This window comes from Triturus cristatus, chromosome 2_1 (genome assembly GCF_964204655.1).
Source record: "Triturus cristatus chromosome 2_1, aTriCri1.1, whole genome shotgun sequence".
NCBI lineage: Eukaryota > Metazoa > Chordata > Amphibia > Caudata > Salamandridae > Triturus > Triturus cristatus.
The window spans coordinates 588,060,907-588,073,664 of NC_140581.1; the positions used below are offsets into that span (position 1 = coordinate 588,060,907).

The 12,758-nt window shown below is 43.2% G+C and overlaps 1 protein-coding gene across 10 annotated transcripts in view; it reads right to left on the reverse strand.

Moving 5' to 3' along the window:
• Positions 1-12,758, reverse strand: part of MCTP1 (multiple C2 and transmembrane domain containing 1) — a 2,372,456-nt gene that overhangs the window by 1,824,678 nt on the left and 535,020 nt on the right. The window contains exon 1 of one of the 10 annotated variants that reach the window (XM_085632485.1): positions 9,426-9,470. The exons of the other annotated variants lie outside the window; for them this stretch is intronic. Coding sequence (XP_085488611.1) covers positions 9,426-9,431 — 6 coding nt within the window. The 5' untranslated portion in view covers positions 9,432-9,470. Of the gene's footprint in view, positions 1-9,425; positions 9,471-12,758 lie in introns of those variants that run through there. 10 annotated transcript variants of the gene reach the window in all.

The following is a 12,758-nucleotide window of genomic DNA, read 5'->3' on the forward strand; positions in this document are numbered from 1 at the left end:
AATGTCTTGAAAAAATGTGTATGATTGTGAACTTATGCATGGCAATGTGTGCATTGCATACTTGTGAAGGTGCAGTTATCTTCGGACGCTATATTTCATGTTTGCTCCCATAGCATGATGTTTTCCAACGCATGATTGCTCAAATTCGTTCAGTAGTATGACTAACTTTTTTGCACGGCCAGAAATGATGACCTGTCAAACCTTGCTGTTGTTTCCGAGATTTGAGACTTTCTCTCAATGCACTTCAGTTGTTCTTTTCTAAAATCAATCTAGGTTCGGCAGTAGAAATGTTAAGCATACGAACACAAACACACATTGACAAATCAATAGGTTTGGGCTTAATGTGCCAACACAGGCAATATTAGTACATTAGAGTAAGACACACAGAAGAGAGCTATCTGGAACACACAGAAAGAGCTGTAGTTGTCTCTCATACAGGTCAAGGCAAGCGCTCAATTGGAAGCGGAAGGGTACATTCAAACAACCAACAGCATTATGTGAGAGAGGTATACTCAGCTAGGCTGAAAAGAGTCCTGATTGACAACCTATTAAGCCAATTGCTGAAAGAGTCCAGTCAAAGAAACCCAATGGTTGTGATGGGCAGACCCGAAGCCCACTATGTATAGATGGCTAAACTGTCAAAGCCAATACCTACAACTCATCAGTGACTCTCTAGCACCAACACTTTGAGAAAGACCTGGCCATGTCCATAGAAAAAGGGAAAAGAGAAAGGAAATAGGACATTGTTTTGCACCACTGTGTTACCCCTTCTCATATTTTCTTCTGAAGCACTAGGGATTGCTTTTTTAAGGTGTTCCATCTCATCATCACTGGCTCGTTTCATAGTTTAACTGGATTACGCAGATTAATCCTTGCTGGAGCAATTTTGTTCCGACTTTTCCAGACTGCATACGTTTCACTGGCATAAGTGAAATTTTGCACCATTATTACATCATCTTTCTGGATTTTGTACCTTTCCGCCACCTGAGCACTGCAAACATGACATTTTTTAAATAAATTGGCCATTTAAAACCCCCAAAATAACCTTGCTGGAATTCAGAATGAGAATAAGCCATAAACAGACTTTTACATTTTGTGTTTATCTAGTAGCATTTGCTGTGAGGTTAACAGAGGTCATATGTCAGGCATTATCTTCTGCCCATTTGCTGCTTACTTGATATGGAGATTGGTATTTACAAGGGAATTTTGTCATGTGAACCAAATCACAAGCTTCTTGGAGTACAGAAAATGGCAAATGTTTTTAACACACAATAAAAAGTACAAACATGTAAACTGAACTTTACAAACATTTTAAAATATATTCACAGCAAGGGAAGGAAAACATAAGGCACATACTTTCTTCTGTAATTCTGACATGTGATGTAAAAAACTATTTAATTGGAAGTAAAGCAAACCAAGACACTTTACCTGTGTGATGCACAAATTATAAATACGTGCAAGAATCCAATTCCCATATATAGTTTTTGCGACTTAAGCAAATAGCGATGAAACTGCATTCCTGATGCAAATTTAGTGGGCATTTCAAGAGGTCATTTCAGTGGAAAATGAGCTCTTCGTAAAGTGGAATTACCCTGCCACAGCATTCTCTAGTCCTATTTGTTGTATTGAAAAATGTACCACTGGACAAACACTACATCTCCATCATTTTCCGGATGAATGGAATGTCTCATTGGCTACACTTATTCTTTGTGTAAAAACCCTATAATTTCAGGAACGCTACATTGATGGCCGCAACTCCACTCTGAAATTGGTTCTAGCACCACTGATTCTAAATGTTGGTTGAAAAATAGCAAACCATTGTACCAATAGGTAGTACAGCTGTGTAGCCCAGCAGCATAAATGATTGTAAAATCTGACAAAATCATTTACAGCTTTCTCGAAACATATTGCCTTTTCTTTGAACCACATAGTCGGGCTGGCCAGGAACAACTGACGGACACTGAGAGGGTGAGGCTTGTCTTTGTTCATCTGGTCACCGGACATGAAGGAGTCACGTATGGAGGATTCAGCCTCCCCTTTATGGTCCTCTTCCCTTCTTACTTTGACCTGCTTACGACTTCCTGTCCCAAGCAAGGGGTGTCAAGTTTCATGAGGGCTGACCCAGGATGTCTGCAGTGGCGTAATGCAAAATGGTGGATCCCCACCCGCAGAATGTTTGGGTGGGAGGCTGAGACTGCCATATGTCACAGCTGCTCCCAGTCCTGAGGCAGAATGGGGGCCAGTGCTTAATTTGAGCTGGTAGTTTCAGATGGGGCCAATAGGCACTAATTTTTGGGGACCGGCACTTATTTTTCCTCAAAAGATTTTGATCCAGAGCAAGAGAGAAAACAACACAAATGGAGGAAAGGAGCAGGAGGAGAAAAGGAAAGACAGAATTACATTGACAAAGGAAGAATGCAGGGATGGAAAAAACTTGAAAGAGTGAGTTCAAGAGACAGGGAGTGTCTGGAGGGGGATTAAAGACGAATGAGGGGAATTAAGACTACGCATTCTTGGTGCTCAACACAACAACATTCAGTAGCACCAGCCACAGGTTCTAAGAAAAACTTTGGGCCCTGGTACTTACTCTTTTATTAATTAAGCACTGATGAGGGTGCTTTGAAGGGTGGTGCTCTGTCTTCCGCCAGGACTGTTACACCCTGGGTGGCTGGTGATGGTCCTCTAGTCCTCCTTCCTACTCAACACATACTCCGCATAAAGCTCTACCAAGAAAGTAGCGTTTTACAATGTTTTCTACTCATAGATCTTCCATTATATTCTGTTATGCAAGTTTTGGAAGTTTCTGGCTACTTCCCCTGTGCCTGTTACAGAACACAGCCCGCGGTCCACTTCTTACTGTGCAATGAGAAATGCTGCATCTCAAGGACTGTCCTCTCGTCTCACACTTATGTATACTGTGTTTCTGTTCACACATTGAGTTCTACTTGTTTATGCCTGCGCTTCCCTTGTGGCCACCACATCCCGTTAAATGTGTTTTGCTAATTCTAGTAGATAAGAACTACTTTGAAAACTGAAATGGCTGCCTGCTCTGCCCAGGGTGCAGTCTCGCGGGGCCTCTTGTCTCCTTACTGCTTATGTAATTCTTGTTAATGCACACTGCTGACGACCAGCTGCAAAGACCAAGCATGAACTGTGATTGGTCACTGAGCAGTAAACCATGGCAGGCGCGTGGTACAAGCCCTCTCTGTTATCACCCCCACCCCTGATTAAGTATTCTTATTTACTGCTCCATCCACCTGGAACTGCCTCTCAGTACTTCTCTGCCTCATAAACTTTGTAACTGCCCCTACTTCCATATACAAGGCAGCTCATGATTCTGACTTGGCTCCCCCTCAGGTGTGAATTGAAAGCTATGCGTCGCTCATCTCTCTGGTCGAGGGTCTATAGGCCGCTTTGAAGTTTCACTGGCATCTCCTACACCTAGGCCCTTCCATACAGATTCATTGTGTTTCGGTTGTGGAATAAAAATGAAATGATTTTGCCATGAAATGCTTGCAAAACATAAAACAGACACTATTCATGAGCGTTTACTTGATCATAGCAAAAATAAAAGCACAGGGCTTTAGAAATTATGCTTTGTGGCCACTGAGGCCTGAAATTAACAGTCGTGGGTCAGCCCTGCTGTGCTATGAATAAGCACAGCACTTGTTACCGAAAAGTCATCCTGCAATGGAGGGTTTTCGGTGCTAGTTTCAGCGGCATAATGTCACCGGCACAGATACCATTTGCGCCTGCCGATATCAGGCTCTTGTGCATGTTTGAACTCATAGTGCTAAAATGTAGAGAAACAGGCACAAAGAATTTGAACACATATTTTGGCATTTTCAGTGTTTTGCACACTAATTTAGCACCAGTTAGAACTCGGCTCTTAGATCCTCATCACAAGGTAGTTGGAATAGGGTGAGGCATATGCCAAACATGGTGCATTCCAATACCCTGGGGTGAGGTATTTACCACTGTGGAACATACCTCCTATTCCGATGTTTTACTTGCAAATGAGGCATAACATGTGGAATGGGTATTTAACACACTGAATGCAGCACGTTTTGTCTTTTTTACCGGCCTTACACCCCTATCCTCCAGATACATTTCAACAGTTTGGACCTGCCGGAATCTATTAGGGAAAATGGCGAGGTGTGACCATTATCACAACACTTGTAATTATGATCCCTGTGCAAACAAGCATTTTCCAAAGGAACTAGAATTTAGCCCTGCACGTATAATGAGGGCCATCAATGCTGTGCTAAAAATGTCCCTCTAAAGAAGGGCTTAAATGTAATTCATCAAAAGTTTTACACTGCCTAGTTTTTGGGTCTCGCCTTTGGCATCGAATGCACTAGTACATTCGCTCTCACTTAGGAGAAATATTGCTTGCTAGAACCATTCATGGGCTTTATTTTTCACTCTCATTGGCTGCCTCCTATTTGGGCAGTGCGTTCCAGCTTCACTTCCCCATCTTTCGTCTGGAGCATGGGCTAAGAAAAGCCAATAGTTCTCACATAGGCGAAACCTATTGGCTTTGCCGATCCTTGTTTTAAATGTAATTCCTAATAGTGAAGGTTAGCCTGTTTCTAGACACTCACAATTTGCTAGTTTAGAGAACCAAGTCAGAAAAATTGCATAGGTGTGCAAGGGTAGCAGAAATTAGGTCACACGCCCTTCCCCCTCCAGTGACATCACTGGGCTGTCTACTGTTCTCCACTTAGCTCATTCATTATTGATTGGACAGCACAGTTTTTTTAATGTCACTTACTAGCCTTTCTGTTGCATTCTGCACTCTAAAGCTACCTAAAGGTTGCCCATAGCACATTATATAAAACTCCTAAATAAATAAATTAATACATACCTACCTATTTGGTGCTGAAGGTGTGGGAAAATGGCAACACTACACTAAGTAAGCAAGTCTTAGATAGCCATTTTTACCTCTTTGCCATGGGTCGAAAGGGCTAGCCAACGATACCAACTGCTACCTTGGGTTGTCCCTAAATGAGGTTTATAGGCGCAGTGAGTAGTGATTTGCCCAGGGTCACACACTATGAAAAAGTTTAGAAGTTAGGAGTACAAGTGTTCACGTCTGAATCGATAGCCGGTAGTTCCAAATGAAACACGTACCTTCAAACAATGACGTTACTTTCTAAAGGCGGTTCCCCAATAATAACTTTAATACATGAATACAAATTAAAAAGCCCTGAATTATTTCTTTCCTAGGTTAATCTACTATGAACATGCGTGAAGCTTCTCAACGGTTGTGCGCCACTACGTTCTGTTCTTGAAAATGGAAATGTTGCCAAACTATAGATAAATAATGTAATTATTATTCTGATCTGAATTATATATACGTATAGTGTTTGGGTTTGACCTACTGGTGGTTTATTGACCAAATACTGAATTTGAAGTGACCAATACATATCTTGAATTGAATTCACTCTTTTTCAGTAGGATTGACATTTATGACTTAAAAACGTCGTGCAATTATCTCTAGTAGAGACAAACAGCCCCTACCAATAAGCATCAGCTCCCCCCCCCCCCCGTCCAGGCATTACTTTGCAGCAGCCACTGTTATAAACGATACAACCTTGTTCTTTGAGTTCACTGTAAGTTTTTAGGATTTTGTGCTCAGCCTCTCACTGTATACAGTTTCCACAGACTAAGAATTATTTGTTTGGAAATACAGCTGTTGTTGGTTGCCTTGGTTTCGCCTTGTCAGTCATTCAAGAAAGATACATCTGTTGGAGAGGGGTAATTTCTGGAGCACTTTGCGAGCAAATGGGCGCAGAACACTCATCCTGCGCCCCATGACTGGGCTGCGTGTTCTTTGTACAGGTACAGCGCGCACTGCTGCTGCTGCTTATCCTGGTAGGAGCTGCACTCGTCCAGCGACAAATAGTTCAATCAGGACCGAACTGTTTGCATGTTGATATTTACTGAACTGCTGCGAAGAAAATTCCAGCTCTTTCCAGTGGAATCTTAAAACAACTGTTATCATTGTTTATGTTGTCTGTTATATATATATATATATATATATATATATATATATATATATATTACCTACTGGCGGTCGCCAGTAGGTAGTTATAGTTAGGACCCTGTTTCCATAGGAAATCCGCAACATTCTATTTGGAATAACTTTGGCGCCGGTCGACGAATCCTCGCGAAATTTTCAAAACTAATGGGGCGCTACGCTCCGCTCCTACCCTGAAAGTCTCGGGGGGATTCGTCAAGCGGGGGCTGAGAAAAAAGGGGGGTCCCAACGCGTTTTCCCCATGCATTTTTCCATAGGACCTTTAGACACAGCTACAGCCCGAACGGCTGAACAGAATTACTTGAAATTTGGCAGAGAGGTAGTCCTCAGGTCAAGGATGTGCCTTTTGTAGGTCTGGTGTAAATCTGTTCAGTAGGTCCTGAGAAAATAGCATTTAAATCAATATATATATCTGTAAGCGCGCTCCGTGCGCTTACCGTAAGCTTACCGTATGCGTACGGTGCCGTGCGCGAGCGCGATTCTGATTGGCAGTTAGATCTTAGTAAACATTCGAATCGGTCGAAACCAGGAAGTGTCGGCCGCCATTTTCTCTCTCGCACTCTGAGGGGGGGAGGAAAAACAAAGTTGGATATCACGAAAAGGGGCAGGATAGACAGCTTCTAACCACCTAGCCATGGTCAGGGTGTCCCAGAAGGCCCTCCAAGTTTAAAAATTTAATTTTATATTTTTTTTATAAAAACTCCGAATGCGCTAAACGTACGCGTACGGAAAAAAATAAATTAAAAAAAAAATCAAAATCCATATTCTCCCCACCCCCGTGTGCAAAAGGTGCCCGCAGGGAACCTTTTGTGCATGGCATATGTACTAAATGAACATTTAATAGATAACCTTTCACAATGAAGCGCATAATATGTCCTCCGTGTGCGGACGGTGCGCGAAGGGCATTGTGCGTACATGGCCCATCCAGCGTAACGTGGGCACGCGGTGCACGGCACTAACTGCGTTAAGTGGGCGCGCGGTGCGCAAAGCGCACCGCGTGCTCACTGTGCGCGCACGATGCGCGAAGCGCACCGTGCGCGCACGGAACGAACTGCGTGAAGTGGGCGCGCACGGCACGAACGGCGTAAAGTAACTTAGCATTTAAAAAACCGTACAAATTCACAGAAAAAACCATAGGTTTGACACACGTTATAGTTAGGAATTAGCATTTAAAAAACCTTGCAAATTCACTGAAAAAACCATAGGTTTCACACATGTTATAGTTAGCTGGACATTTCACTCGTAAAAAACCAATGAAATTCCACGTTATAGTTAGTGCAGGCAACTATGACTCACGCGACCGCAATCCTCTGCTGATGCTAATACTGTATTTAGACACTTATTTGCCCATGTCTTCTTCCATTAAATTTTAGCTATACATATATTACAAATATTTTTTTTTCATAAAGACACATATGTCATCAGCAGAGGATTGCGGTCGCGTGAGTTATAGTTGCCTGCACTAACTATAACGTGGAATTTCATTGGTTTTTTACGAGTGAAATGTCCAGCTAACTATAACATGTGTGAAACCTATGGTTTTTTCAGTGAATATATATATATATATATATATATATAGAGAGAGAGAGAGAGAGAGAGAGAGAGAGAGAGAGAGAGAGAAAGAGAGAGAGAAAGAGAGAGAGAAAGAGAGAGAGAGAGAACCAACAGAATTCCATGATTTTCCTCTAGACACCTATAGTTCAGTGTGTACAAATAGGTCCAATCAAAATCATTCGCAATTGACCAAGTGGAATTTTCACTCGGGTAAAATGTCTCAAGCAAATTAACCCTATCTCTCTGCCTCACTACTTTCTCTACATAGATATATGTTCCATACTCACTTCTATATATACACACACACACGCACGTTCATACACACTCTCCCCAGACCTATTATTATGAGGACCTGCCTCTGACCGTAATAAAGTGCGTAATTACTATTTTAACTCCATGAGCGTTTTGATAGCAGGGTAGGTTATAAAGTGGACCGAGGCAAATCTAACTCTGCTTTCACTTTTTTGATACACTTGCTTGAAAGTACCTAAATACACTATGGAGACGGGTCCTCACAACGCACCGGTCCTGACAAAGATAGTGTTTGTTCGGTTCTGACAAGGTTAACTAACGTTGTGAGGACAGAGCCGCTCCCCAAAGCGTGATTTAAACATTCCCACACACACACACAACATAACATACCTATTATTATGAGGACCGGCAATTGACCGTAATGAAGTGTTTGTTTACTATTCTAACTCCACGCGCGCTTTGATAGTAGGGAAGGTTATAAAGCGGGCTGGGGCAAATATAACTGCACTTTTCAATTTTTAATACACTCACTTGAAAGTACCTAAACACACTACTGGGACCGGACCTCCTAGCGCAGTCCTCAAAGATAGCGTTTGTCTGGTTCTGTCAGTGTTTACCCATGCAATGAGGATCCAGTCATCACAGCGAGGGTTATACATCACACACAGACACACACACACACACACACACACACACACAGGTACGTGCGTTATGGAACAGCTTACTGCACACAATGTGAAGCATCTGGAAATCTGTTAATCAGAAACTGGAAGAAAAGGAGTAAGGGACAGTAGAACATGTCTGCCTGTCTTTCACTAACTTAAATCACACAAACCAGTCAACAAAACGCCAACAAGCGCTAGACGTGCACTGGTGACACCTGGTGTGACCTGCAGGTCAAGATCTTTATTCCCAGGAGGTTGTACTCACCCTTTCACCCTTCAGAGACTTATAAATTGAGTACCAATACATTATACAATTGTAACAGCTGGTATTTACAGTGCTAGGAAACAGAACGGCGGCCTACAGCGCGATATAAAAATACATTCTTATTTCATATAAAACATATTTTCAATTTCAATAGCTTTATAGTGAAGTTCAGAGAGTATCCCGCGAGAAATCACCAATTGAAGAGGTGCAGACATTCAAATAAATTGCAGCACAGAGGTGGGGATCTCTGCTGCTACAGCAAAACTATTTCTGACTCTATTGAGTAAAAGGGAAACGCGCAACAGAGCACCAGAAATACACCAAAAGGGCTTAATATTTCTTAGAAACTGAAGCAATTTCCCTTTCTCACTCAATGTTCCTCTTACTTGCAAAAGTCAATGCATTTGTGTTCAATCCTTTTACTGAAGCTGCGTGACTTGTAGCAGTCACAGGTACCATGCTTGTAGAAGCTCTGAGACAAAGCGAGAAGATTCGGAAATATTTAACCTTTAATCAGAAAGTGGCAAGAGGGACGAATCCTACACCCTTCAAACCCCTGAAGAGAGAAGGAGGCGCCCGCACAAACCCTAGGCGCGCGGGAATTCAGCCGCGTCATACAGAAGCCCCTCTTCCGGGCAGCGCTTACCTTCATGCAGAGAAAGGGCAAGGCGGCCGAGGATCTCAGTCTGTAGACGTCCAGCATCGTGGCCAGTCACTCAAAGGACATGTTCAGTAAGGCATCCGCGCTAGTCTCTCGTGAGACGGGAGCTGTCTCGCTGAGGAGGAGGAGGAGGCGCTCCAGTAGACGCCAGAGCAGCCTCTGCACAGGCACCGAGCGCTGCTGTGGACTGCTGGGAGCCGAGCAGCCACACAAATACACCTGATGCACAAGACCTGCTGCTTACAACTGGGCACGCCGGGACTCGCGCCGCCCTCTCTGTCCAATGCGAGGGAGGCTGTGGAGACACACTTTGTGTGTGACTTCTTGTGGTGGGAAGGTGGGTAGGCAGAGAGGGGTATTACCCCCCCCCCCCCCCCCACCTCGCCCCCAGGTCTGTCTGTATACTGCCCTCCCATCCGCCCTCTGATCTCATCAGTAATATAGGGCCAGCCATTTTCGACTGGGATGTCTACCCCCCCCCAACCCCACCCATGCACACTCACATTTTAGAATCCTCGATGACACCCCTGTCTAATATTGAGAAGCCGCTCTCCACTGCGTGCTCTCTGCTTTGGAAGGGATTCCAAACTCTATCAGGGCACACGCTGTGTTCAATGTTTGTCACCAGTAAAAGCAAACACCAACCTTTTGACAAATGACCCTCATTAACGGCTTAGAGGCAAAACTGGATGCAAAAACTGCCATGGTGGAATCACCTTAAGCTTAATGCATACTGTCCAGATGCCTCGGTCCGAACTTCCGCACTGGTAATGGGAATTATTGTCTTCTTACTTCCTCACTCACTACAAAAAGCTTGAAATCATTTCAAAGCACTAGAATGAGAACACACATCGGCAAAGCCAATAGGGCTCACTTTTAAAAGGTGACTGACAATCTATGTGGTATTCTCAAAGCTTGTTTGCATTGGCAAAACAAACAAAACAAAATGCATTTTGTCCAGCGGTGCAGCATAAAAAATGTGCACACATGCACACATATCCAGGAATCTTAGAATGTTTTTTCTGTGCTAGAAAGAACATTCCAAGATGGCAGTCGCTGCAACATGACACATGCATGGGTGGTCATCTGGAAATGTTTTTTCCAAGAAAAAAAGCATTCTAAGACAGATGCACGTGTGTGAATCGTGATGCAATAGTGGTCATTATGGTATGGATCAGCCATTTTAGAACAATACATTTAAAAAACTCAAATATGCGTGCAATGGCATGCAAAGAAAAAAAAAGCAAGCATCCAGGTTGAATTGTGAAACTGTTAGCCCTACACCTAAATAATTTTAATGAAAAAATTATAAATGCGTTAAAAAAACTGTGTGGTGAGGAAATCGTGGGAACAACTGAAGAGCTGGAAGTCTGGGAAAGTGACAAATCTCAAGAGGAAGGTAGGGACATTTTGGAGGGAACGGGCAGATGGGGTAGAGATTAGGGAAAGCCACGCACTCCAATGGAGCGCTAATTAAAACATTTAAAAGAAGTTTCCTCATGTCAGCAGGTGGAGGATGCAATTCACCCTATCAAATGAATGGTAAAGGAATTATGCTCCAGAAAGCAATTGGATCTAGAGAAGGAAACTGATATGGGCAAGATAGTCATCCTATCCAAAGAGAAAGGGGTTGATCCAAAGCCATTCTATGCATTGTAACGTGTACAAGACGTCTTCGACAAGTTGTCAGTAGGCAAGACCTGAATATGATAGATGAAAATGTAAACTGTTGCCTGAGAAGTGAGACTATGTTCCACACCCCAGCATTAATTTCAATCGAGAACACTGGCTCAACTCCACCTTCACTCAAGGCCAGGGGAAGGTTTGTGAATGAGGGAGGGTTCATCAATCTAGAAAAAGAAATTGGTGGGGAAAAAAACACGCTAGTGCAACGTTAAATTATTTGTGGTCTTAATAATGTCTAAACATTGAGAACATTTGAAGATGCAGCTCGAGGAGTGTAACCAAATATTTCATGAAAAGAGGACACAATTTCAAATTTCAATTAAGCCTGGCCTGTCCAATTCTTTTTCAATATAACTGTACGGTATTTGTCTGGTGGGTCTCTGCCCTAAGACATTTTTCAAAAATCACATAAAATGTGCAATTGTAAAGCAGTTCATGTTCGCCATGTATGTGTGCACAAATGGCTACTCTCTCTGTTCCCTTTTAATGGCAATACATTTGCATCTATACCAGCAGGTACAACTTAAAGCATGCTAAACTAACTATTATTAATGTGGATGTAATTAGGATGAAGATACAGTCTGTATTATAAACTGGGTTGCTGGTTGGCCATGGTGTGCACCTTAGCCAGGCAGAACCTACCACTCTAGACAAGGCAAGTAAGTTACACACCAAAGATAACCTGTGCTCACCCAACTGGTAGCTTGGCACAGAGCAGTCAGGCTTATCCCCAGAGGCAATGTGTAAAGCACTCAATACGGGCAATAAGCCACTGCGCAAGCAACTGAGGTGGTATGATAATGAATGTAAACGCGCTAGAAGTACTCTTTCACTAGCTGTCTCTAGCGGAAACAAGGTATACATTCAGCAAGCCAGGTCCTCGTACAAGAAGTGTATAGATAAAGCTAATCTAGATCTGAAGGAGGCTTGTTATGCCAGGGACACTAGACTGTTCTGGAATGTGATCAAGTGGAACAGAGGTGGCTCCCCCGAAAAACCTTCAAACCATGTCATCCAAGAAGATTGGCTGGGGTATTTTAAACCTCAATACGCATGTGACCCCCTCTATAGTTGCCTGAGGACAACCCCACATGTTTTCTATTCGCCTGGCCCTTTTAGTCCTAAGGACGTTTTAGCTGCTTTGGCTTGTGTAGCCGCCGGGCGGGCACCAGGGGCAGATGGGGTCCCATCTGACCTTTTTCTTAACAACAAGATACCCTGGAGTAAGTATATTGCTCTCCTGGCCAATGCTGTGGCCGAAGGTGCCCCGGTACCTAAGTCGTGGGGGGGTGCTATTATAATTCCTATTCACAAAAAGGGAGATAAAACCCTTCCAGGAAACTATAGGCCTATTAGCCTTATTGATACTATCCAAAAAGTTATTGGGAGGATGGTATTGAATGAGTTACTGGTCTGGATCGAAGATAATCAGATCCTTTCTAATCTCCAAGCAGGCTTTAGAAAATTTACCAGCACCGTGGACCAGGTGTTCCGCTTTGAACAACTGCTTTGGAAGACAGTCACGTTAGGCAAAGGCAGTCTCTATGTCACTTTCGTAGATCTAAGAGCTGCCTTTGACCTCGTCCCTAGTGAACAACTGTGGTGGGTACTAGCAAAACGTGGCCTTCCTAT